Source organism: Lepisma saccharinum, chromosome 4 (assembly GCF_977018435.1).
Source record: "Lepisma saccharinum chromosome 4, izLepSacc3.1, whole genome shotgun sequence".
In the NCBI taxonomy this organism is placed as follows: domain Eukaryota; kingdom Metazoa; phylum Arthropoda; class Insecta; order Zygentoma; family Lepismatidae; genus Lepisma; species Lepisma saccharinum.
The window spans coordinates 594854-622644 of NC_139232.1; the positions used below are offsets into that span (position 1 = coordinate 594854).

The 27791-nt window shown below is 37.8% G+C and overlaps 1 protein-coding gene across 1 annotated transcript; it reads left to right on the top strand.

The window, feature by feature from the left end:
* RpL27 (ribosomal protein L27) lies at positions 1-27614 on the top strand. Its single transcript, XM_083121531.1, has 4 exons — positions 1-135; positions 8540-8760; positions 21104-21240; positions 27472-27614. Exons 2-4 carry the CDS (start codon positions 8542-8544, stop codon positions 27518-27520), a joined length of 405 nt encoding a protein of 134 aa, XP_082977657.1. The 5' UTR covers positions 1-135; positions 8540-8541; the 3' UTR covers positions 27521-27614.
* The last annotated feature ends 177 nt before the right edge of the window (positions 27615-27791 follow it).

A 27791-nucleotide genomic window follows, 5' to 3' on the forward strand; every position in this document is an offset into this window, starting at 1 on the left:
TTCCAGTTCCACAGGTTGATAACTTTACACCTGTTCCTTTTTCTTCTTTTACGCTAAAACGCGTGGCTAACAGTGTTGTTTACAACCGTCAGAATTTTGTGTAATGAATCGGTAATCATCTTTGCAGAATATAAAGTAAGTAAATTGTTAATAATGTGAGATGAATTCTTTTAAATCGATGTACAACATTAGTACTTTATATGCGCATCGGTTAATCTCTTTAACAACCAGAGAACTTGTTCGTATCCACTACGACTCTAGTGTATCTTTTCCGGACATGGGCATATGCTGATATAAAGGAACGGAGAAATAGAAATGGTAATATTCTGTATTAGGTGCGTTCTATACATAATTTTTAAATGATCATACACGCTTTTCTTTACTCGAATCTCCAACATAGCTTGACCTCGTAGGTACGTATCTCGTGTAGAGGTATAAAGCACACGTGTCCTGTACTCTGCAACAACAGATTTGCTTCTTACCGAAATTGAGAATTTGGAACAGTTCATAGAACTTCCATTCATTAATGGATACAATTTGTGTCTGGTTCTGATTTTGAAACAACCCTCTGCAGTATTTCATATTCCTAATTTAAACTGTATTCGTATGTAAACCAGAAATCTTGACAATAATTACTTCATACTGTGTAACATGTTCCTTCGGAGCAATTTTACAATACCCGACCATTCCCCGATTTCGTTCATATTTCGCATATGTAATGGTTTTGGGCTCCTAATCACGAATCTGCAGTTAATATTGGGGGGGGGGGGGTCATGTGTAGAAATTCGAAAAAAAAGGGGGGTCCGTGATCGCAAACGACAATGCACGATTACTCATTATTTACCGGAAGATATGTGTTTCCCATACATTAAGAAGCGAAGATAACAGTTATATCGGAGACATTAAAATCGGATATTTTCTCTTTCGCATGTTTCGTACTTACCTAATGTATATTGCGGAACATAGTTCAAGGTGCCCTTGTGCTTTTTACACAAAAACAAGAACAATTTTTCACATAGAGAGTGATTTTTTTATTCCTTTCGTCGCTTCTGTAACACACAATATGGCGGGCACATTTTGACTCACGTTATGGGTATCCAACCTTCTTCACCGGAAAATACCTACTATCGTGTTCGTCACGTGTGAAAATTTTACATTATGCATACGCATTGGTAGCTGACGGATAGCCCTGCGAACCATTTCCGTTTAGGTTTGGTTAGGTTAGGCAAGCATAGTGAATAAAAAGGGGTTGGGTCTCCCTGCACAACATAAGCTGCTTTTTTCCTCTAAATAGACTAACAAAATTTATATCTCCTGAAAGTACGTACCTTCTACTTCCATTTTCCGTTGTTCCTTTTACAATTACTATTATATTTTTGCACATAAAAAATGTTTGGTAAATGTCTGTTATATCGAAGACACATTTCTTAATTTTTACATAAGAAACTACTTACGGAAATGAGTTTCTGTAGTATTTTGAAAGTTCTTGGAGGTATTTTCTCACCGTAGAATGCTGCACAACAAGAAATAAGCACTTTTGATATAATAAACTTGCATTTTGTGCAAAGCGACAACATAATGCTGTTGTTTCCATTATGTACCTGCATATGGTGCGAGCGTTGAAAGTCATGCGGTCTCGCCAGTGTTTCCAAACGTGCCTTTTTTTACCAGAATTTTATTTATTTTATTTTTTTAACTATGCTTACCTAACCCAACCTATACCGCGTTTGGTAGAACCTGTCCCGCTTCCCGCGCTAGGGAGCGCTCGACAGTTTCGGTGCCAATGAGAAACGAGGAAGAAATCGTCTGCTGGGCAGCGAGGAGCTAATGGAAGCCAGAAGAGAGGCGCTTACGTAGACGCTGTTGTGACGTTGCGTATTTTAATTGGCTGCCTGGCTTTGACTTTCCCCAGCACCGAGAAAAGACAGGGAGCAACTAGCGCGGGAAGAGGGACAGGTTCTACCAAACGCGGTATAACCTAACCTTACCTTGCCGGAAATGGTTCGTGGGGCTATCATGAAGGGTTTTTGGGGCTACCGTGAATGGTTTTTGGGGCTATCCGTCAATGGTTTGTGATGACATAATGAACACGAAAGTAGGTATTTTTTGTTAAGAAGGTTGAAACACTGCATACCCCACTCCAAATCGACAAAACACAAGCACGACGTGCCATATTGTATGTTCCGAAAGGACCCAAGAGAATTACTCGTAATGTGAAAAATCGAAGCTATTTTCGTGTAAAAAGCATAATGGCACCTTCAACTATGTTCCGCAATACACAATTGGTAAGTGCAAACCATTTAAAACTGAAAATATTCGATGGAAATGTGTCTCCGATATAACGGACAATTACCAAATGTTTTTCCCTGCTACTAAAAACAATGCATTTCTCCATTTGTTCGCGTCCATATTGTTTACGTGCTCAAGTGTTGTGCGATAAGTGAGACCCTTCGTTTCGTGGCATTCGAGTTAATTTATCGCTCCAGATTCCACCCACAGACGCACGGTTTCTTTCATTATTTCAGACGAGGAATGCTTACAAGGTTAGGTTAGGCCTGTTAGGTTGGGTTCCAATAGCATAAATACAATTAAAAATGTTTGGTAACACTTTACTATACCGAAGATGGATTTCTTCAAATTTACATTAGAAAGTACTTACGCAAATCATTTTATGTATCGTTGTTGATGTTCGGGAATGTAGTTTTGATCCATTTTAATGCGAATGCATTTGGTTTTCTACGAAAATCTATTTCAGACGCGCTATTGCTGCTGCTGCCATTTGCTTTCTGCACGAGTGCACAATACGCTCTCATATTGTCCGTATATGCTAAATTGAACGAAAGGAGTGCTAATGGAACCTAACCTTGTAGGCATTCCTCGTCCCCGTGATGGTTCGTGGGGCTATCGTGAATTTTGGGCTACCCGTGAATGGTTTGTGGGAAATAAGGAACAACAGTAAGTACTCGTTAAGGTAAGAAATGGACATTATTTTCGTTAGAAATTCATTATTTCACCTAAAGAAATGTTCTGCAATGCAGAATAGTACGTTAGTAATGTAAAAAATTGCGAAATAAATCATTGATAGGTGTCTCCGGTATAGTAAAGTAGTACCAAATGTTTTTCCTGCTACTAAAAGCAATGAATTTCTCCATTCGTTCGTGTCCATATTGTTTACGCACAGTTTGTTTCATTATTTCTTCGAGGAATGCCTACAAGGTTAAGTTAGGCCTGTTAGGTTAGGTTTCATTAGTATAAATACAATGACTAATTATTAATTAGGCTAAGAGAACCAAACCTAGCTACCTAACAACATAGGCATTTTTTGCTTTCACTAGATTTGTGCAGGAATATGCCTTTTCTTTCGTTGCTACGATTTCAATACCGCCCAACCTGGACACGTTTTTCTGGTTTTTTTCAAGAAAAAAAAATCCGCACCTTAAAACTTACTTTTCCAGATGACTAACTACAAAGCGTTACCAAAAAATTATGAACCGCGTTCCTCCTAAGCAGCCCATATTCTGCAGTCTTACCCAATTGTGCGTCAGTGAGAGATTTCTCTTGAAAAATACATGATTTCCCAGTCAAATTTATTCCACGATGAAAGAAAATACCTCAACGAACATTGGAAAGCTTGGAGAAACTAATTTCCGTAAGTAGTTTCTTCTGTAAAAATGAAGAATATGTGTCCTATATAACGAACCGTTACCGAAACAAAATTACAACCCCAAATTTGAACTATGTTTGCCTAAGCTAACCTATCCTAACCTTACCGTGAATGGTTTGTGGGCCTATGCGTGAATTGTGTGTGTGGCCTGTGATCGCAACCGACAATGTACGATTGCTCATTATTTACCGGAAGATTTCAACAAACATGGTTTCCATTCTCCCATGCGGAGAACGATTGTGGTAATTGAAATACAACATCTGAACGTCAAATAACAATATCAACACGTCACCCCCACATGTTAACCTCAGATACTTCATCGGAACTACCTATTTTGTGAGTATAGGAAGTAGGATAGAAATTACAGCTGTATCCGGTATTGTAAAATCTTACCGTTCCTTCTTTAAACGAGAGCTTTATTTGTACATTCTTGCAATTAAACCATGTTGTTTGTTGACAGCAGTGCTAACAAAAAATCTCATACAATATTTATTTGCTTCATGTGCCCATGCAGTAAACACGCTATGTAAAAATTAGAATTTTTTGTTTCATACATAATTTGGAACCAAACTAATAAAGATTGCCAATGGCAAATCTGCGGATCCTAGTTCGTCTTCGCAGTGATTGCAACTGATCTAGTACATACTTGCTAATGGATGTATTATTTTGTCTGTATTTTACAAATTAAATAACTGTTTTCTTGCAAGTATGCAGTTGTGTCGGAATAGAACCAATCTCGGTGGAACTATATTCTGCGCGTACGTTTGGATCTACATATGCGAAAACCTGCTGCAAAGTTGACTTGACGCTTGGTAGTGATGGATGGCTCACACGGTGGAAAAATCATCATGGAGTTCATATTCTTGGACTTGTGGAGAAAAATTATCAGCGGACCTCCCTGCAGCTAGTGATTTTCCCAAAAAACTCCAAAAAATCATTGATGATAATCATCTTAGTCCAGAGCAAATCTATAACATTGATGAGACTGGATTAAATGTTAAACTTTTGCCAAATAAAACGTTTGCTACGTCACAGGAGAAGTCTGCTCCAGGCTTCAAAGTCTGTAAAGAAAGAATCACGGTGGCTCTGTGCTCCAATGCGTCAGGAACCCATAAGTTACCACTCTTTGCTATAGGAAAATCAGCAAAACCCAGAGTATTTAAGAATTTGAACATGTCAACCCTCCCAGTGTACTGGTCACAGAAATCAGCATTGATGGACACATATCTGTTCAAAGAGGGGTTCGTTTGTGAATTCGTCCCCAAAGTAAAAAATATTTGTCGAATTTGAAATTGCCTGCAAAAGCACTGTACTTGCAACTAGAAAAACATAGTGTAGAATATAGATTTTTACCTTTTGGGCTACCCTGAAAGAATGTCTTTTTCTGAAACTTATTTAATTACCACTATCTACAAGGTCTACGAAACCCATTTTGGCATGAATTTACAATACCGGAAGTATCTCAAATTGCTTTCAAATTCGACATACTCACTAATATTTGGCCTCGTAATCACGAATCTGCAGTTAAAATTTGGCGGTCAGGTCTAGAAATTGCAAAATAACCTTGTCAATTACCGCTGTGATTCTCCATATACTAACATGGAAATCATGTTTTCTGATACTAAGAAGTCTTCCTTTCCGCACAACTGTCTTGCTACCTGTTGCATGTGAGGAAAATTGCATCTTGCATAAATTTGGAAAACTTGTTTGCCCCACGAACCATTCACAGTAAGGTTAGGTTAGGTTAAGCAAGCATAGTTAAAATTAAGGGTCATCAGGTTTGAAATGCTAATCATTGCAAAAAATAGTTGTTTTCGTCATAAGTCAAGGGTGTTTATCTGTTCAGACCTACTTTTTTTAGACTTATTTTGCAGTTACCGCCAAATGTTAACTGCAGATTCGTGATTACGAGGCCAAAATTAGTGAGTATGCCAAATTTGAAAGCAATTGAAGATACTTTCAGTATTGTAAATTCGCTCCCCCCCATTTTTGTTAACGATTTAGAGAAACCTCAGTTTGGTGAAAATAACAGTTTGAATAACCACTCCATCACATTCCAATATGAAGTTTAGTGCAATCAAGACAAGCCCATGGTGGAGTGTTTAGCACATTGCACTATGATGTCAGGGCTCCCGGGTTCGAATCCTAGCCTGGGCATGGATGGATGTGTGTTTGCGAGTGTCCATTCGTCAATTTCATCATGTTATCACTCATCCCCATCTTGGCAAATTAGCCAAAAGTGACACAAAAAGCGAAGAAAAATAAAGCAAATCAATCATTAGTGTACCCAAATGCTGAGGACACAACTGTGCTGGTGCCTCCAAAGTGCTCCACTGGGAAAGAAAATGCTAGTGAACAGCCTCATTTGTCACCAATGCTAATACTTAATTTTTTGGCTGTGACTATTTTCACCAGGTGGTGAGAATAGCATGTAGGGCTAGTATTTTCTATAGCAAAATAATTACCTGAATCATAGCATATCATTGTCTTTTATCTTATTTTATTATAATCATTGGCAGCGTTGCTGAACTTACTGCTAAGAAGTTATTTTAAATTAAAATAGGTGTAACAACTAAGTCACCAAGTAGTGAGGATTGCAGAAAGTGCTGAAGACCAGAAATTGCATGATCAGGTGGTGGAAAGTATTTACCGAAGTAATTTTGATGCTAAAAAAACCCCTAAACCTGACCTGCCTAACCTAACACCGAAAGCATTTAGGAAGGTAATACCCCTTCATACTTGACATGCGACATATTAGCAGTACCAGTCCACATCAGAACACCTTGTGGTATTCTTTCAACTCCATGATGTGCAGAAAAGAAGTACTTGTCTCAATGCACACCAACGTATGCTTCATACACATCAACAACTGAAGAATACATGCATCTGTATAGGAGGCCAGTCCAGGTTGTAGACCATGCACATGCAGTTTAGAAACTGGTGAAAATAGCTCAAAAACTAGCCTCAGCACCTGGTAAAAATAGTCACTAACTTTTTTGCAACAGCACTATGGGAAGAAATCAATTTTTGTTATTAAATGATTATTTAATAACAATATTGATTATTATTAATAGTTTGATAAGTTTGAAGCAAAACTTGGGTAGATTGATGTACAGTTCTAATGGAAAACAATATTCTGAAGTACTTAAGGATTGATGCAATTTTCAAATTTTGGTATTGACATTGGTTTTGGTTTCATTTGAAAGTACAACCTTGGTGACAATGAAGTTCGACCAGAAAGGAATACGTGATTAAATGCACAGAGGCATAGGCGGTGGAATGGGTGACCTGCAGAAGTGACGCATGTGTGTAAAAGGAGGCATGTGAGCAGGCAAGAATCGTGATCCCAGCATGTTGCACACAAGGTCACGTAAAGAACGAAAACGGGGAACTATACACGTGACATTGAACTTCGACCAGGCTCCAGACCCATACGGAAAATTCCAGATAGTGGCGCATTTGACGGAAGCATGACGTCACGGACACGATAAGGGAGTCCGCCGTATATAAGCGCGTGCTGTGCACCGAGGAACCGCAGTGCATCATCATGGCCAGGGGCAAACCTATTGACAACACCATGAGGAGAAAAGTGGTGGAGTTGCAACGGGATGGACTCAGTGAACGGGAAATAGGGTGCCAACTGAACTTACCCAAGTCAGCCATCCACTGGATCATCAAACACCACCAAAATACGGGTACTACAGAGCCAGGTAAGGCCCCCGGTCGAAAACGCCTGCTGAGCGTGCGTGACCTACGGATATTTAGGCACTATATCCAGACCAACAATCATGTTTCTGTGGCCGAATTACGACTGTGGACTCGAACGCTTTCACATTGAAGTGTCAACCAGAACCATTCGCCGTTACCTACAGCGATGCAGTTACCGAGTGTACAAGGCGAAACGTAAACCCTTCCTTTCCATGTTGAACAAAGGCAATGACTACGGTGGGCACGAATGTGCCAGGGATGGACATTTCGGCAGTGGAACAGGGTTTTGTGGACGGACGAATCCATTTTCAATGTTGTGTACGGTAAAATACGGAAAACAGTCATTTGTCGGAAGGAGGAACAGAATGAAGCAAAATGTTATGCACGTCGGGTACAGAAACCTGCGTCAGTGATGGTATGGGGATGCATGACGGCATCTGGGGTTGGCCCACTACATGTCTGTGAGGGCATTGTGAATGCACATGCCTATACACGCATACTGGAGCGGCATCTTCCCACAGTGCGAAGGCACCTGTTCCACAGGCGGCATCTCATCTTTCAACACGACAATGCTAGGCCTCATACAGCGCGGCTGACAAGAGAATGGTTGACTCGCCATCACGTGCGAACTCTGCCATGGCCACCATCGAGTCCCGACCTCTCGCCCATTGAGAATGTGTGGCGTGTTCTTAAGCGACGTGTGCAACAGAGGGGACCCACGACAGTGGCTGCTCTTATCGCCTGCCTGCAGGAGGAATGGCACCGCATCGATGTGGAATACCTTGAACGACTCGTCCGCAGCATGCCCCGACGCATTGCCACAGTTATTCGCCGACGGGGTGGCGTCACACCATGGTAAACAGGATCCCCTCTAACAGTGGTCGAACTTCAATGTCACATGTAGATGGACGAAAATGTTTTATTTTGTGTGGACACCATACATTGCTGCGTTGCAGGGGAAATTTATGTTTTCCTTTGTTCCATGTAGCCTGCTGAATAAAATATGTTCAGCATATGCATGTGTTCTCCTTCTTTCACAACGCACTCCTATATTTGTGACTGGTCGAACTTCATTGTCACTAAGGTTGTAGTATCGGCTGAACACCATAAATACATGTGTATATTTTGATTCTTTTGTTACATTGTGATTCTATTTCTTTCTTCCAGGCATGGGGAAGATAATGAGACCAGGGAAAGTCGTGCTGATCCTTAGTGGCCGGCACGCAGGTAAAAAGGCAATTATTGCCAAAACCAATGATGATGGTACATCGGATAAGCAGTATGCACATGCCTTAGTTGCTGGCATAGATAGATACCCACGGAGAGTAACCAGGGATATGAATAAGTCAAGGATTCATCAACGTACTAAAATTAAACCTTTTCTTAGGGTGAGGCTTTTCTCTTTTTTAAATATTAGAATATACATATTGGGTAAATTTAAATGTTAAAATTGGAAACTAGTATATACATTTACTACGTAAATAATTTTCCATCTTATTTTTCAGTGGTTATGAAATTTAAAAGTCCAGCTTTCATTTGATATACGGAAAATTGATTTGAATTTGAATTTAATACCTATCCTAAGCTCACATCTCCTCAATGGCGTAGTGGTTCTGCCATTGCCTTGTCCCTGTTTTGAATACCACTTTGAACTGTAGGTCAAGTCCTGATTATCAGGTATGGCTCTTGCCTTTCCAGGCAGGCAGGGCACATTTTTCTTTTGGAGGGGGGCGGCGGTCAGTTAACCTCTATATTCCTCTTAATAGTTTTTGAGAAGATTTCCTTCACATAGAGTATACCTTAGTGCAACCTATCTTGATAGTGATGTCAGCTGGGACTGCACTGCAATTTGATGTATCACTCCGTGCCAAGCATGAAAATTTTTCTCCTTCACATTTGCATCTCAGAGTCCGCAGAGAAAGCGCATAGGAGGAGCGGAACGTTCTTGTGTGTAGCTGATCTTCATGTGGAGAAATGTAAATGCTTGTGGCTAACAAAATACGGACACGAAAAGATAAAGAAATTACAAAGTTAGATATATTTGGACTGAGAAAATAACGGACATTTTAATGTTTTGAAAACATGTAATAAACAAAGTACTGACATAAAGTAAACATTGATTTTAAGAGTTTATCAAGAAAGCCACTCTTGATGTAATTTCTTCTCGAAGCATTGTTTGGGACAATCTCATTGAGAACAGAATGATACGGATTATACATGACAATTACGCTATTTGGTTGCAGTTTGGGTAGAATGTCGACAAACCACACCTCAAAGTGCTGGCTCAACGTCTTTTTTCGAACGAAACAACAAACACTTTCCACAAAACCATCTTCGCTTCCTACATACACAACAACGAACCTTCCATTTTTCGAATGGGCTGAAGTCTGAGCCTAGATGGAAAGCATACCAATGTGACAGGCACGTATCTAGAAATACATTTCGGGGTGGGGGGTCTGACCAAGTGTCTCAATAATAATAATAATAATTAGAATAATTATATTTAATTAAAATAATTTTAATTGATTATACAAATTAATTAATATTGTATTGTTATTAGCCTACATGAATAGGTAAAAATAGTAAAAGAATAGATATATATATATAACGTCTATTCATTATGTAATTTACATGTAGTTAAGATCGCCAAAATTTGTGTAAAAACAACAGCCCTGGCAAGGAAATTTATGTCATAGACATTGAATTGAATATTTATTGCATAACAAAAAAGTACTTAGATCATAGTGTAATAGGCAAAAATAATTGTACTTGAGTTGTTGTTTTAAGTCCACTTTATGCACTGATAGGCTAATCGGGACTGGATTTACAGTTTAAAGTGGGATGCGAACCACTATATGCCTCCACCGGGTATCGAACCCGGGACCCCTTGATTACAAGGTGACGATGCTACCACTGCATCATCGTGGAGGCTAAAAAATAATTGTACTGTGATCGCTTTTAATTGCCTATTGGAAAAGTAAATTTGGTGATTAATATTTCTTGCATATTATCATACGTAGTGGTGTGTATAAATCTTTGGAAGCCGTATGAGCCAAATTCCTTGCCTTTCATTAAGTTCAGCGGAGTATAACCATCGATTGTACAACAAATGCTAAACAATTATATTTTGAATATTTAAAATTAATACTTGCTAAGTCTTTCACAAGGATGACTGTAAAATGTGTGAAATTGTTAATACCCCTCACCGCTGATCAATAACAAAATAAAATGAAGAAGTGAAGATACTAATTACAGAAATAAGAGAAAATGAAATACCTTTATTTCCATTTATAATGATGGAAAACTTTTCCAGTTCGACGAATATTTTCCTTCGCATGATGAACTGTGATGACTATGATGGTGAATGAAGCCTATATGCATGATCTATCTCCAGGCGAGCTGCTGCTCATCGTCTTTTAATAGAGGTAGGGGCATGGACTTCGATTCCACACAGTTATATAGTGCAGAGCAGTTGATTCACTATATAATGTCAAAATGTCACACTTTTAACAGGGGGAGGGGGGAGTCTTACTCCTCTTCCTTTCTGTACCTCACCATGCCAATAATGAAAACTAATATTAATGTGTTATGTCTTTGTATAAGAAGTCCATTCTGCGGTTCTTCAAACATGCAAACTTCTCGATTACTCTTTTGTTGGAAGTCTGGAATTTCACAAACAAGTTCTTTTTCCAATATATAGCATGGCCAATGCATATAATCTCTTCTGCTTCATGGTGTTACGCATAAAAGTTTTAATGCGCTTTAGCGTAGAGAAACACCCTTCTGATTCCGCAGTGTTCATGGGAGTGGTTACAATAACACGTAACAGTTTCACAATTTTCAGCGTATACCCCTTCTAAGTTGTTATGAAGAAAAAACTGAAGGAGGGAGCTTGCTCCACCACTGATTCTGAAATATTTTATCGTGTACAACGTAGTTAGTTCGGTTTTCAGCCGTAGCTTATTTAGAAAGGTGTGTGCATCAACAGCAGCGTTTACCTCAGATTCAGGTAATTTTAGAGCATATGCCTGAAACTTACTAGAGCTAAAAGTGTTGAAGCCACAAGATGCCCTTGAGAAGCGTTCACGGGCTTGTGTTGTTATGGTATCACAAACTTCTAGAGATGCTGCTAGCTTCAGTTTCGCCGAGTTCTGGATCACTTCCTTCCTCAGATAAACGTTCTCTTCCGGATATACCATTTCTCACGTCCGTCACTGCATTTTCGAATTTGTTTATAGCAGCATGCACTTGTACTGGGTCCGTGTTCGTTTTCTGAACTTCGGCATGATTTTGTGAAACAGTGATAGCCAATACATAAAGGTGTCATTTTTCAATTGATAACATAAACCAGCTGCCTCTCAAATTGTCACACTGTCAAATTCGACACTGTTATATTTTTTCAAGACATTAAATAATTTCCGTCCTGTATTCAAATATTGTGTTCACCAGTCTGCTATTGAAATTCCACCATGACCTCGAATACAAAGCCAGTAAGATGCATGAAGAATGTCCCGACCCCACTTATATGCAGAGTAGCCTGTTGCATGGTAGATTTAATTGATGGGCATATGAATGAATAAAATATGCATATTCATAATGCTTCCTAATAAGTGTTTGAACACCTCTATGTTGCCCACTCATTACAGCTGCCCCATCAAAGCACTGAGCAATTAATTTATATGGCTTATCTTTTAAGAACTGACCTATTTCGGATAACAATATTGTTTGCTGTGGCACGAGCAGGATTAAGAAATCTCCAGAATCGTTTTTAAACTTTTCCAGATCTCTCATAGCGGAAAATGAGAACAAGTTGTAGCTGTTAAGAAGAATCTGTAGTTTCATCAGCCTGAATTGCAACAAAATGAGCATTTTCTATCTAAATACTTATTTCTTCTCTGCTACCGTGCTTACACTAGCAGACAAGATGTTCTTTTATTGATGAATAAAGTTCATCTGCAGATTCATCATGACACCTCAATGCACACTCAAATACATGACAAAATTTAATGCAGTCTATAATAGTTGATAGAATTTTCCTGTTCTTGTCAACCATATCATTGTGCCGTTTCACTGCTATTCGATATGATGAGTCCAGTTGTTTAGCAATGATTACACAACCCAGTAATGCAAGATCTGTACATGCGTTAATGTGCAATTTGGAAGATTCGTGGCTTTTCATCTTTTCTGACAAATGTTTCATGTTCTTTATACCTGTATGTGTCAAAGCAAAGTCGCCCCGAACAAAATACAAGGAAAGCAAACTAAAGTGCTGCGTTTATCGCAACCACAAAGCCACACTTTTAGTTGATACAGTCCATGTTAAAATTCCGATTTACTTGCTTTCCCTTACATGTTGTTGAATGCTGAATTGAAATATTTGGTCGATGTGGTCGTAGTTGCTTTATCTGCAGTTTCTCTTTCATTGTCGGTGATTTGAAAGGCGTAGATATTAAAGTTTCTACATGATTCAATGTCATTTTAACATGGACTAGCGTCGCAAAATGTCTTCCAAAATAATGAAAAGAAATATTCTATATTCTCCAAGTATCCACTAATATCAAGAACTAACTAGGAAGATGATGCAGCGTTAAGTTCAGTTACAACACTTTACATTGGCCATGTACCCCCCAAAAAGTTCATTTAAACTTACAAAGATAATCTGCATGTCAAGTTGTTTGGAACAGACACAATCACACAAATAAATAAATACACACGTACGGAAACTATAAACTCTTCACTCACGAAAACTAATTATTTCATAAGCGATCAGTATGCACACAGAGGAACGCAACACAAACTCACACTAGCTCAAATCCAAATCCGTATACAATGGAATGGAACGAGGATCTTTTTTAAAACACTGAGGGACTAGTTTGTGCAATAAAAAGTGTTGTCAACTTTTCAGGTTGCCGGAACAAGCGCGAAGAAAAGAGTTTGACGGATTTTTTTTCTAGCTTATTGCTGCGTCATACTGAGGAAGATGAGGTGAACCTACGAAGGCTGAAAGTATGAATTAAGTGCCTGCCAAGCGTTGGAAACACTGTGAGAAATTTCATAGTAATGTTTTACCCCACGAGTTTGATAGTGTATAACATTTTACATCTACAAAATTGCGATGAAATGCTATGATGATATATCTACCATGCATGGCCAACTCAGAGAGAGAGAGAGGAAAAAACCTCCTTCAATACCCAAACTTCAAATCTCCCAAATCCAACAAAATTCTCAGTTTTGTCACCTGTCAGATAACACAAAGATACACACACATTGTTGTCAGTTACTCATGAACAAGTCACCTATCTTCAACTTTAGTTATTACCAGGGCCCAGATTTCGATGACCTAAAAATCTTTGAAAAATTACTTTTAAAATGACTACAAAAATCCTGTAAAATGACCTAAAATCTTTGAAAAAGGACCCAGAAATTCTTACAAAACTCAATCTGCTTATTGAAAATAGTATATATATTCCAAGACAAACAACTTAACAATTACTTCTTTACCTTGGTGTGTCGTACGGACTGTGAATAAGATACTCGACAATGTTGCATTTCGCGATTTTCAGACGCTTTGTTGCACTGGTAGTTAAACACAGTGTAAGTACCGCAAGAGAACATTGACAAAACAGAATTGTTGAAGTTCTTATGTTTCAGCATGCAATGATACAAATTAAAAAAAAAAAAAAGACCTGAAAATGATGCAAAATTTTAAAAAATGACTAAAAAAATTACATTTCCTCAACCTGAGGAAGGTGTTCAGGTTTTCTGTACTAGTTAGCAATGTCTAAGTTTCACCAGTTAAAAGATGAAATGTCATCAAGATCCAGGCCCTGGTTATTACTAAGAACAAATATTAGACTTAATTCTCACATAGTTGGCAACAACTGTCTCTTCTGTTTTGATAATTATGTTAACCAAATCTTCATGTAAAATCTGACAATTTCCATAATGCTTTGCAGAAATTTGAGAGGTTGGAGTTAAGTTTAAAAATTATTGAATTATTATTAGTTTTGTCTACCCCTGGCTACGTGTGCTTGTGTCTGTGTCTGGGGATCTTCTCCCTTCAACAACAAAATACGTATGTATGCTTTGCAACTAACAGAACATCATAAGTTTTAATTGATAGGGATTTCGTGTAATTTGGCACACAGTGCATACTGAACTGTATATGTCAATTTTAAATCTATCTGGGAGGTGAACTGTATTATCTGAAGTGTTCTTGTGGCTGATTCCATTATGCTACTATGTTTAAGTTGTAGTAGGAGTGAATATTAGCCATATAATAAATGCAATGTCATAGTACCACAAGGAACAGTTCCTTGTGGTTTCCCAAAGTTGTAACATTTGAGATGATGCACTAGTCAGTATCGACTCACGTTGCTGTTTTGTGGAAATTTCTAGGTCTAGACAGTTGACCACTTACACAATAGGAAGTAGCATTAACCATTGAACTATATAAGACAGCAGACTTTAATAGCCATTGCTCAATACATAATACATGTAATTAGATCCAAAAGGCTAAGGTAAGGAAATGTGATAATTCTCTGAATGTTAGTGACAATGGTTCTACAATAGCATGCAATGTTAATTGGACAGTATCCATTGTGTAGTGCTTTAAACTATACTTATTCTAAGACTCCTCTCCTCTTCAGGTTAATTTTTTTTTGCCAGTGGTGGGAGTCCCAGTGTAGATTTCAAGCATAGGTGGTCACTCGCCTCTCCTCAAAAATTGCAAATAGCATAATTTAGTACAGAATTCTGAGGGACGCTGTGGAGTAGTTGGTTAGAGCAACGGATTTGTAGTAAAAATCACTGTACTGTAGTAGGTTCGATTTCCACCACCTGCAAAATGGTGCTGCCTCAAAACGTAGTGTTAGAAGATGTACACTTCAAAAACACTAGACAATGGATAATGTCCCGTTAACATTGCATGCTAAGGAAATGTGATATTATTGAAGTACTTGTATATTTTTTAGGGTTAGGAGCACCCTTGCATTCATGTTCATCTTTTGAGAGCAAATTTTATATGTTCATGCAAGAAATGTCATCAGATACCTACTAGTTTCCCTGAAGAAACACATTTAAACAGGAAAAACGTATTAATATGTTAACTTCAAATAATGTTAACTTTTCTGTGCTGTTTCTTTTTCAAGTCAAAAAAATCACTCTAAATTACTCCCATAATGGATACTTTAATCTGGCAAGAGCTCGCAAAATAAGCTTTATGTGTACTGTACCATAATATCTCGAGTTTCATAGAAACTTGCACATACATATTTAAATTGTGTTTAACTTTTCACAGATTGTATTTGCATTTTATTGCTATCATCATTGTAAGAATGCTGGCTCATGAGAATAAGGTGATGGTGACTGAATTATTTTAAATTTGGTCTACTCTTTGTTTATCTGTAATATGAAATCTAGCTTAGTGCACTGAAAGGTGTCGTACAAACTTGCTAATTCCAGCTTCACTTACATTGACTGGGCATTGAGTTTGTGTTTACATGTTATGTTGCATATGAAAATGCTTACTTCATCATGAAGGGTTTGCTGCATAATAAACCAGGGTGTGCTATAAACTCAGACCCCAACCAGTAAAGTTTCTGCAAAGCATTACGTAATTTGTTACGGCTGAATCGCTGATCCTTCTTTCACGTGTAAGTTGAGGTCATGAACATCAGCCATAGATGAAATACAATAACATAAACTGGAAAGAATAATTTCTTCAAGGTTACTGTAATTGGAACATTTATTACAGACAATTTTACTTGAGGTATTTTCCCTTAACCTTTACTCGTATTTTGGTCGATTTCGATTTGATACTCATAATTTGGATCAAAAATCGACCATGCAGCTGATTACAAAATTCCTGTTTTTTATTATCTTGATACTTTTCTGTTAGGTCGGAAACACTTACAGTGGGTTAAACAAACCTTTGGCACATCATGTGGATGCACCCCCCCCCCCCCCCCCGACTCCAAAGTTATGTATGGAAGCTGCCTTGGACAGCTGAGCAAGAAATACAAAGGATTTTACGAGCTTGTTTTCCTTTTCTGGACTAAGTGAAAGCTTTTAGCATGGCTTGGGTAACCCGACCTATCTTTTGTCATTAGCCTGAGCTAAGAATAGACAAACAGGAGCCGAAATGCACATGACGGCTGGCTGTAAGAATTCAAGTTCTGGAACACAAGATGCCGGAGGGTAAAGGAAAGAAATGCAGTGTTTGTCGGTGAAATATTCTGCACGCCTTGTATGCACCAATTTCCCCCCTGCCCCCCACACACCCTCCTTTTTGCATCATGGGAAAGGTCAGAACAGGTCCGACCTGAGTAGTGAGAGGAAGTTCGCTCTGGGTGCTTTTTTTTTCGTGGCTGTGAATTCGTGTGCTTTTTTTTTTTGGTGGCTGTGAATTCGTGTGGCTCCTCCGCACCCGTGATTGTTTGTGTTTGTCCTTGCATGTCATTGTTGGTAAGTCCTTGCATCTTTTGTTTCTGCATATCTACTTTTTCCTGTTCATTCGGCTATTTGATGAACCATGTCCGAAAGAAGGCGATTGAGCGAAAGGGAAATACATCAATTCCTAGATGACATGGATGCTGAATATGAGAGTGGGCCAGAGAGTGACTGAGTGAGTGAAGTTGATGATGATTGGGAGAATGTCTTTGACTGGTCAAATAGTCTACGAGTTATGACAATTTTCTTAGCAATATGCAAATTAGCTATTTTTCGTAAAAATACTAGTTTCACATTCGATAATTTCTCAACTTGTAATGCACCCAGGAACATGAAATGACTTTCATTCGGGTGAGAAAGGACCATTCTTTGAAAATAAGGGTAACGTTTGCACCCCCTTCCCAAAATAGCAGGGGAAGAGGGTGCAAACTCCCTATTTTTATGATTTTTTTCATTGAAAGTTTTTGGCCGTTTCCCACCCAACCCCATTTATTGGCTTTGGCATTTTGATTTCTGCAGGGCAGTATGCCCTGATGTTTTAGCTGCAAAACAAAAGTTACCCGAAGTAGATTGGTCAAATAGTCTTAAGAGTTATCTTTTTATAACATTTTTTGTCAAAGAAGTGTACGAATATGAAATGCATGCTAAAAGGGCCTCAGCGAAACCAGGGTTACTTTCTGACGACCCTCTCGGCAGAGTAAAGGTTAATATAAATTTAATTTATTTAGGATTGATGCAGGTATTAATGCAACAATCTTGTTTTCTTAAAATTTTCTGTTTTGTGGAATTATTTTGTGGTGTGTGAAACTTATATTTTCAAGATGATTTGCACAGGGAGAAATCAAACATCACACGGAAATCTGTGTTGTAAGTTGTTGTTAAACAAATTGATGGAACATTCTGGAATATCTTATGATTTGGCACACATTGCATGCTGAATAAGACAGTGAAAAAAATTGAATCAAAGTGAGATATTATTTCTGTATTCAATTTTAGATCTATCCAGAAGGTGAACCTTATTATGTGAAATGTTCTTGTGGCTGATTCTATTATGCTTCTACTATGTTTAAGTTGTCGTAGGAGTGAATATTAGCCATATAATAAATGCAATGTCATAGTACCACAAGGAACAGTTCCTTGTGGTTTCCCAAAGTTGTAACATTTGAGATGATGCACTAGTCGAACTCTAGGTGTCCAGAAGAGCATCAACTACTTCATTGCAGGGACTAGTCTTGAAAGTCATGTAGGGGTGTGTGTGTGTGTGTGTGTGTGTGGTTATCTTGGCTTGAGAAAGTTCTGGGAAACAGGACAAAACGCATGAAAAATAAATAACAACCACCTAAAATAACCATATATTATTTTGTATTCATAAAAAGGGATTATGCAAACTTTAAGAACAACCTGAATGTCCCTATGTTTTAATATGGTGACAAAGCATGGGAGTAAAGGCCCAAAGTTTGAATTTTTTTTTGGAAATTACACAAAATTTCCGAACTCCGTAATTTTTTCCTCAAAGAGTAGTCTTTTGTCATGCTTCCCTCCAAATTTGGTCCATCCAGCATCTATAGGGCTGACGCTATTGTTAGAGAGAGTGTGTATACACTCTCTAGCCATCCCCCCCAAACAAAAAGCTAATGTGTGGCTGAACTTTTATCGAGGAGCCTTCTCCTACTGTTGCAGAGAAGAGGATCTATGAGAAGAGATAGCCACCATCACTGAAATAGCCCTGAAACATGGCTACACATAAGCACAACTGTCCACTTGGTGCAGTAAAGCAGAAACACAGGTCAGGCACCCTAACCAGCCACAATCAACTCATCCACTAGCAACCCAGCCTTCACCAACCCCCAAGGGCCAATATAAATGGTTTGCCTTCCCATACCGTCCCATCACATCCAACCGCATATCCAAAGCCCTTCTCCCATATGGCATCAAAGTAGCACACAAACCCAATGCCAAAATAGCTGATAAACTAAACAAACACAAACTGTACTTCCTCTCCCCCTTGAACACAGGTGTATACAATGCAGAGTGTGAGTGCAAGGCACATTACATTGGCAGTTCCATCAGATCTGTCAATGAAAGAATCCAACAGTACCTAACAGATGTGAAAAAAGCCCAACCCACTACTGGTCTTGTTTAACACATCAAATACAATAGCCATAAAATTCAAAAGGTATAAGTCAAACATGCTGCCCACACACTCGTAGAGACCAAAATCAAGGAAACACATGCCATAATGCATTTCCAGCATGAGCTAAACATTAATAGCAGACAATCACACCACACTTGGATTCCCCTACTACAACAGTTAACAACACCACACCTAGCGACAGCCAGATCAAGGAAACACATGCCACAATGCATTTCCAGCATGAGCTAAACATTAATAGCAGACAGGCACACAACATTTGGATTCCCCTATTACAACAGTTAACAACAACACACCTAGCGACAGCCAGAGAACTACAAACAAAGGATACATGCCAAGCAACAGTACAGCAAGTTCCAACGAGGATGGTGGCAGTGGCCACTGAAATTAATAGAATGCAGTAATGAATGAAGATAAAATTAATAAAAAAGACAGAACTGAATTATCGTGTGTAGTTTTCAAGAAATGGCTCATTAATTGCTGCCGCGTACTGCTTGACCATCCATCCTCAACGATAATATTTATTTGGTGCCAAAGTCGACCATCCAGACGCTAAAGGTTATTGCTGTTGAACCTAACATGTTCTTTCCTCTTAATCACTGTAAATTTGTGTGTTTACAGTGTTTCTTAACCTTTACTCGGCCAATATAGGCATTTTTTGTCAAATAAGTGTACAAATTTAAAATTCGCCCCGAAAGGCCTCGGCAAGACCGAAAAAATGTTATAACTTGTAGACTAATTGACCAATCTACTTCGGGTAACTTTTGTTTTGCAGCTAAAACATCAGGGCATGCAACCGTGCAGGAATCAAAATGCCAAAGGCAATAAGAGGGGTTGGGTGGGCCGCAGCTCAATCAAAAAATCATACAAATGGGGAATTTGCCCCTCTTTCCCTGCTATTTTGGGAAGGAGAGGTAAACTTTGGCCTTATTTTCAAAGAATGGTCCTTTCTCAACCGAATGAAAGTCATTTCATGTTCTGAGTGCATTACATTATCGAATATGTGAATAAACTCCCCATTTTTTATTTTTTTCATTGAAAGTTGGGGGCCGTGGCCTACTTAACCCCTCTTATTGGCTTTGGTGTTTTGATTCCTGCACGGTTTCATGCCTTGATGTTCTAGCTGCAAAACAAAAGTTGCCCGAAGTAGATTGCTCGAATAGTCTGAGATATAACGTTTTTCTGAAATAAGTGTAAAATTAAAAAATCGCGCGCAAAGGTGGCGGCGAGAGAGATGTTACTTTCAAAAACCTGCTCGGCAGTGTAAATGTTAAACATGCGAGGCATTACGTAATTTGCTATGGCTGACTCGCTGATCCTGCTTTCACCTGTAAGTTGAGGTCATGAACATCAGCCATAGATGAAATACAATGTCATAAACCTGGAAGAATAATTTCTTCAAGGTTAATGTAATTGTAACATTTATTATAGACAATTTTACTTGAAGTATTTTTCCTTGACATAAACTTTATTTAGTGTTGATTTAAGAAGTTAGTAGCACAATTATTTGTTTTATTAAAGATTTCCATTCTCTGTGATTTTTTTTTTTTTTTTTGTGAAACTACATTTTATGGATGATTGGAACATGGAGTCTAACAAAACGCAGTTCTGTTGTCTTCTACGTTCACATGTCTATAAATTCTAACTCCAGTAATATTATTTTCAGTGCTTACCCACCCCCCTCCACCCACACACATATATTTTAAAATTTTCATCCCTGTACTTCGAACAGCAATTCCGTACACACTCATATCCAAACCCACACACCTTTACACTTCCTTTTCTTCTAAATGTGTATAGCTCTCAAACTTTCTTTATTTCATTGTTACTATAGAACACTATATATACTAATGTAAATTCATCACATTTTCCTTAGATGTAGCTTTTGCATATTTTTTTTACTATATAGGGCATCAAGTCATTATTTGTATTAATTTTGTTCAAAATGAAATGTTGTATGGCTTAATTGTAACCCTATGGAAATAATAATAAATAATAATAATAATAATAATTACAAATCTACACAGACATCCAAATTATCAAAAACTTGTGTGTGAAATTTGTGTAGTTTTTTAATGCAAGTATGGTATTTTGTCTTCTATAATATTGTGTGTGTGTGTGCCTTTTAGGTGTACAACTACAATCATTTGATGCCAACTCGTTACTCTGTTGATATCACAGTGGAGAAAGTGTCAGTGAAGGATTTGAAAGACCCAATGAAGAGGAAAAAAGCAAGAATTCAAGTAAAGAAGAAATTTGAAGAGAGGTAATGTTATTTTTTCTCATCAGAATGCCAATGAAGTAGACACTACCTGAAAACCTGGCTGTTGCATGAAATATTTTATGAAGCTCTACAGAAAATTTTCATGTTATGTGCATTTATTTATTTTTTGAAACCCAAATATAGATGGGATATAAAGAACAAGAAAAGTTGCTTCATTATTATATGCTGTGTTAATATGTTGAATATATTGTTTCACAAACTCTTGCTTCTAATTTAGGAGACATTTATTCTGTGTGCACACTTTTATCTGTCATGTATCTCATTATGTATACACTGAAAAAGACCTGTATTTAACCTGTATGTATGGTTTGCTGTATATCTCAAAATTTTCACATGCATACCTGTGCATTTGTTTGGTTTCAAATTGCCACTTTAGAACATTTTTATTACTAAAATAACATTTTTTCTTGAATTTTAAGATACTGTATGTGACAATGCCAAGTCCCATCTCTCTGGGTCATATAGTTTAGAAGACAAAATTGTTCGCAAAAAAAATTAATCTGTCAACCCCACGTGGCTTACACAATGTCTGTATTGTTTTTGTTTTTTTTCCCCCACAAAGTGACTCAAAATATTTGTACACTTTTTTCACTGAAAATACCATGCAGGTCAGTCAATAAAAGTTTCATGTCAGGAATTTTCTAAAAGATGAATTTTGATCAGTTGTTCAACCCATAAAGCCTGTTTGTTGAAAGAACGTACTTGAAAATTCAGTTTTTTGGCTTTACCATGGAAAGCCAGGGAGATTCACTATGAATTGCTGAACCAATCAGCTTGGTCCAGTTGCCATGGTGAGGGGAAATTCTTGTGGTATTCTGCTTTGCAAATTTTTCAAAACGACTGGCACCCTCAACAAGGTCAAGCACGGCAAAGCCTAATGGTGGCTGCCTGAAATGCGAGCAAAGGCTAGTTGTTGACAGGAAAAGGTGTCATGTACGACAACAAAAATCAGGCATGTAGCAACATCACTTTTACCTCCTTGAAGTGGAGGCGGAAAGTCGGGGTTTCCTAAAGTTCATTCTGTGACCAGTCGGGCTTTAGGAGAAGTGCAAAATCCTAAAAGTTCTTCTCCCTCCCCTTCTCCCTCCCCCCAAACATCAGGTTTGCAGATTTTGAAAAAGACTAACTTTTTTTTTTTTAACAAGCAGACCTGTGCAAGAAAGGTTAACCAAAGGGCTACTGATCTTCCACTATCAGTATTTTTTGTAATTGTGGCTGCAATTATAATTTTGCATATTTGGAATTAGATAGCAACTATCAAGTGAAATGACAGATTTTTCCTGTTCAATTAAAGGCAAGACAGTCTTTCCATCATTTTCCTGACTTAGTAATTACTATTGCACAAAGTAACCAAGTTATGAAAGAATTTTTCATTGGCTTTCTGTAAGTAATGATGAATTTAAATATTATGGTTTGAAGTCTTCTGCTCCTTAACTGTCTTATTCACAGTTGAAAGTTACCAAGTCACCTTTGTTTACAGTGACACTAATCTTTGTTTTGTTAGTACAAAATGGAGACATAGTACAACAATGGAAATACTGTCTTATCTTCATAATAATATGTATGTTCAATAAATGGTGTATTATGGCTGGTGCATTGGGCGAGTGTGTTAGGGGGTCAATTTTCAGTCTTGCCACCAAAGTTCCTGGGTTTGAGTCTTAGTTTGTGCATGGGTGTCTCTTTTAGTTTCATCTAATCGCTAATTCTCATTATCACATTAGCCAACCTCAGTCGCAGAGTGTTTAGCATAGTGCACTATGACACCAAGGGTCCTAGGTTTGAATCCCCATCTGGGCATTTCATCATCTATTTCATATCATTTATCCTCATCTTTGCGGTTATCCAAAAGTGGCATAAAAGTAGCGTAAAAAAGTACTGACAACACAGGCAATAGAAGTTAAATAAACACATCAGCAGAAATAAGAAAGAAAATGACGTCAATGGAAGTAACCAGTTCTTGTATTAAATTACTTGATGATTGGCCAACTGGAGAGATTCCAGTCATCTGAAGTAGATCTTTGAGATTAGTTGATCTAGCCACCTTCTCCCTATACGCCTTCATGCCGTGGTGCTAAGCACAGGGGAACACTTTCCTTTTTTACCTTTACCTTTTCCCTGCTGAGTGCAACTCCTATTAGCCTGCAGGAACCCACTGCTTTCATGTTACTGCATAAAGCTTTGCAGCTTCATTGTAGAAGTTAGCATATAATTGTGTTGTTACCTTGCTTTTGAGTGTTAATGCCTTTTAGTAATTAATAACTGGCAATGATTTATATGTTCCCCTGGTCATATCCTACTTTTTGTGCACAAATAAATGTCTCGTAACAATTTTATGGTTACATTTTTCCAAATGTGAATTCCTTCTCATTCATGTATTAGTTTTAAGAGATCTGAAATCCAGGTTAAATCCATTTTGGAATGTAATTATTTGTCCATGTCTCTTGTCTTTTACTTATTTCCTGCCACTTCCATAAATCCCAATGAGAAAGAATGGACAGTTATAAGGAACATCAATGCTTTGACAAATTTGACTGCTCAACAACTGCCACTGGGCACTCTAAACTAATAATTTCTCTCTAATAGCTTCTACTCAAGAATGCTTTACAAAACTTTAACTACTATTGTATTAAAAATTATAGGTACCCAAGTTTGGACTCCAATTAAGAATTAACCAGTAGAGCTACAAAAATATGAGTTACATCAAAATTTTGCTTATTCAATTCTGCTATGCTAACAATTTTTTTTTGAGTATGCCTTATAGTTTTTATCGTTGAGAGAACAAGAAAACTCCCAGTTTTTTTTTGCAGTTTTGCAAACGATTGCTCTTTTTGAAATTCTATAAATCAAAAACAGGTTGTCCGATTGTGATGAAATTTTAGTATGGTGCATGCAGAAAGGTTTCTAACAAATCTTAATTTTCAGATTTTTATTATTTGTCAAGAAAGTTATTTAATTTGGGAAACAACTTTTCCTAAAGTCGTTTTCACGTTCAGAAGACACAACGGCGCTTATGGAGAAACCGCAGTGTGTTGCCAATACAGCGCTAGCTCATGTCGCCGGGAAATGATGACCTTCCTTCACAATGAAGGTGTTACATATTTTGTATATATAATGATAATTATATGTAATTATTAATATTAATATTATACTGTGAACGTTACAGTTACCCTTTTTACTATGATCCATTGTGATCACTACACACGCGAGTGTAATGCACGAATATGACACTTCAGAAATCACTTAAAAAAGTAAAAATCACTGAGAGCTCGCACAACTGAAAACACTTTTTCGAGAGAGGGAAAAAGTCTAAACAGACCAAAGCAGATCTCTCACTCAAGAGATTCAAGTTGCAACCCAAACAAACAAATGAGTTATGGCCCACGTGAACTGATAAGACGTGAATGACTCAAGCAAGGCATGTCATATTTCTATCTTGAAGCCCCATATTTTGTCACGTGTTGGAAAGCCTTTCAAAGGTTAATATGGTGTCTATGAATTTATGTGTACGTTGGAAACTGAAAGGTGATCTTCATTTCAGTATTAATGTCGACAGTAATGTAAACGAAATCAACGTGTGACAGCACTAATGTTGCTCACAACAGCAGCATTGGAAATAATTGTCAATTATTAAATTTAAGTAATTTCAATTCTATTATAACAAACTGCATGAAGTTCATATTTTTACTGAATGGAAGTAAAGTGACAACTCGAAAACTTGGTGGTGATTAGCCGGAACGCTGCGGAGAGTCAGCTCAAGATGGCCAGACAAGGTCCCCTTACTTCGCGCCCGGTTCGGGTTAAAAAGAAACTCCAAATGCATGGAAGTAATATTTCTGGGAACCTTTGAGTGGTTATAAAAAATAATTTCATTATTTTCTCCACAACTTTGTCGCTGGAAGTTTTTACTTGGAATTACAGAACAAAAAATGGCCAGCGACGACATTTTCTACTGCACGAATATAAAAAATCTCCACATACTTTATTTGAATATTTTTTAATGCAAATATGCTTTAAAGTATTGATAAATTCTGAGTACCACCATCACCTATGACAATTAAAAAACAGTGTCAATTTTTTTAATAATGAATGCTTCAATTTTACGGCATGTTTCAACGTTAGGAATGAAAACAATGTAAAAATTGTGTTTTCACAGAAAATTTGAGTTTTTAATTTATCTAAAATTATGTAAGCAAGTTACCAGTTTTTTGTGTTCACCGTATTCTCTACAAAATTTCCTGCAAAACTGCAGGTACAGATTTTACTTAAGCTAAATTTGTAAATCCAGAAATTTCTCTAGAATTGGGTAGTCCTACAAATGCAATATTGGTCTTGTTTTGAAGCTCTTTGCATCTGTTTTTAAAATCCATTATCTTTGTCAATTCACATTGAAAAACCAGTTTTATACAGATTTGTATTCAGCGGAGTAAATATGTATATGGCACGTGGCAGCACAGACCCGCGGTGCCATCATGGCAGTTTACATGGTTCAACGGATATTGCAAAATTGATAACGTTTTTTTGACAAATTGTAAAAATCAGAAAATTAAGATTTATGTTTAGAACCATTCTACCTGCACCATATTAAAATTTCATCATGATCTGACAACCCATTTTATATTTATAGAATTTCAAAACGAGAGATCGTTTGTAAAACTCCAATAAACACACTATTTTTTGTTCTCATGAGGATAATAAATATAAGGCATATTCGAAAAAAAGATTGGTTAGCATAGATTAACGCAGAATTGAATAAGCTAAATTTTGGTGTAACTCGTATTTTTGTAGGTCTACTGGTCAATTTGTAATTGCAGTCTAAACTCTAGTATCTATACCTAGTCTGGCCATAAATACTGTTACACACTATTTTGTGAATAAATTGAATATGGTTTCATAATTTTTAAATGTTCTTTTAGTATGTTACACTTACATATATTACACACAAAGAGCACCAATCAGTTTTCAAAATGTACAATTTTCGCTCTCACACAGGCTCGAAGTCTCCCTGGCCAGGCATCTATTACAGCACGCATGGTCTTGATGGGAAAGTCCGCCCCTGCTGCTATCAAGGAGCGCTTTTAACTTTCAATTATAGGGTGCCTCGTCTCTCAGACAGTCCCCTCTAGCTCTGGACAGAGTTTATAGTCCAAGGTACTGAGATCATGGCTATCAGATGGCCAATCAAAAGTGGAGATGAAATCGAGTACACTGATCTCCAGTCACAGTCGCGTCATCCTTGCCTTGTGAGCTGGGGCAGAATATTTCTTGAACATCCAGGATCCATTGTGAAACATTGTTTGGTTCAACAATGTCACGAGAGGGTCGAGGACACTTTCCACATACACTTTCGCATGGCTTTTAAGACCTTTTTCTAAAAAATGAGGCATGGTGGAACTCTCATAGCTAACCCCCCACCAAACCATGACCGAGGAAGGCTGGTGGCATCTCTGATTTTTGGGAACTCTCTCACAAACTTCTTTAGAGTTCGAAGCATACACCCTTTCATTTTGGCGGTTAAAACTTTATTCAGTGGTGAACAATTTCTTACCAGTGAAGAGAATCCTGCAATGCCCATTGGCAATGTATCGCTGCAGGAGCCGTCTCAATTTCGGTTCCCTCTGCTTCTTCACTTGTGGCGTCAGGAAATTTCCAGTACTCCACCGGTAAGCTCCAATTCCAAGGTCTTCATTAAGTTCCCTGAACATTGATTGTTGTGAAATGTTCAGCTCCTGTGCCATTATCACTTGCTTCCGGATGGGATTTCGGCGGATGCGAGCCGCCACTGTTCATACGGTGTGAAGTCTACCAACTCTTGCGCAATCTTTCATGCTACCAGTATTAGTGAATCTCTGGATTGTCTGATACACAAATCTTTTGCTATCTTCGGGATTTTTAGGGGCTGGAAAATCTGTGAGTGACTTCCCAACCATATGCAGAGCAATTACGGCTACTCTGTTTTCATATTCGCCCCACTCCATGCTAAGCACAAGAAGATACACGCTTGCTCTTTCACAGCTGAACACACAATGGTCAGGAGTGAACTTCAGCACAAGCATGGTTCATGAGCCTGACTACCGGATGTATAGTCCAAGCCCAAAGTTTGCAACAGTATTTATGGCCAGACTAGGTAGTATATCCTATAGTAGTTCTGTAAGAATGAAATTGTAAAGTTGCAGATTTGGGTTCTAATTGAATGTTTTTTGTTTTCTGTTTCAGACATAGGGCAGGAAGAAATAAGTGGTTCTTCCAGAAGCTGAAATTTTGAAGGAAAAACTTTTTTTTTTATCAAATCTTGAAGTGAACATGTACATGCTGTTATAATAAAGATCCACTGGAGAACATAAAGTTTCTTAATAGTACCTTTGTGTGTTGTGCACTTATTGACATTTCATTTACTTTGAAAGTTTGGGTTTTGTTTGAAGTCAACTTTTATGCACAGATAGGCTAATTGGTACTTGACTTACAGTTTAAAGTGGGATCTGAACCACTACGTACCTCCACCGGGTATCAAACCTGGTAACCCTTGGTTACAAAGT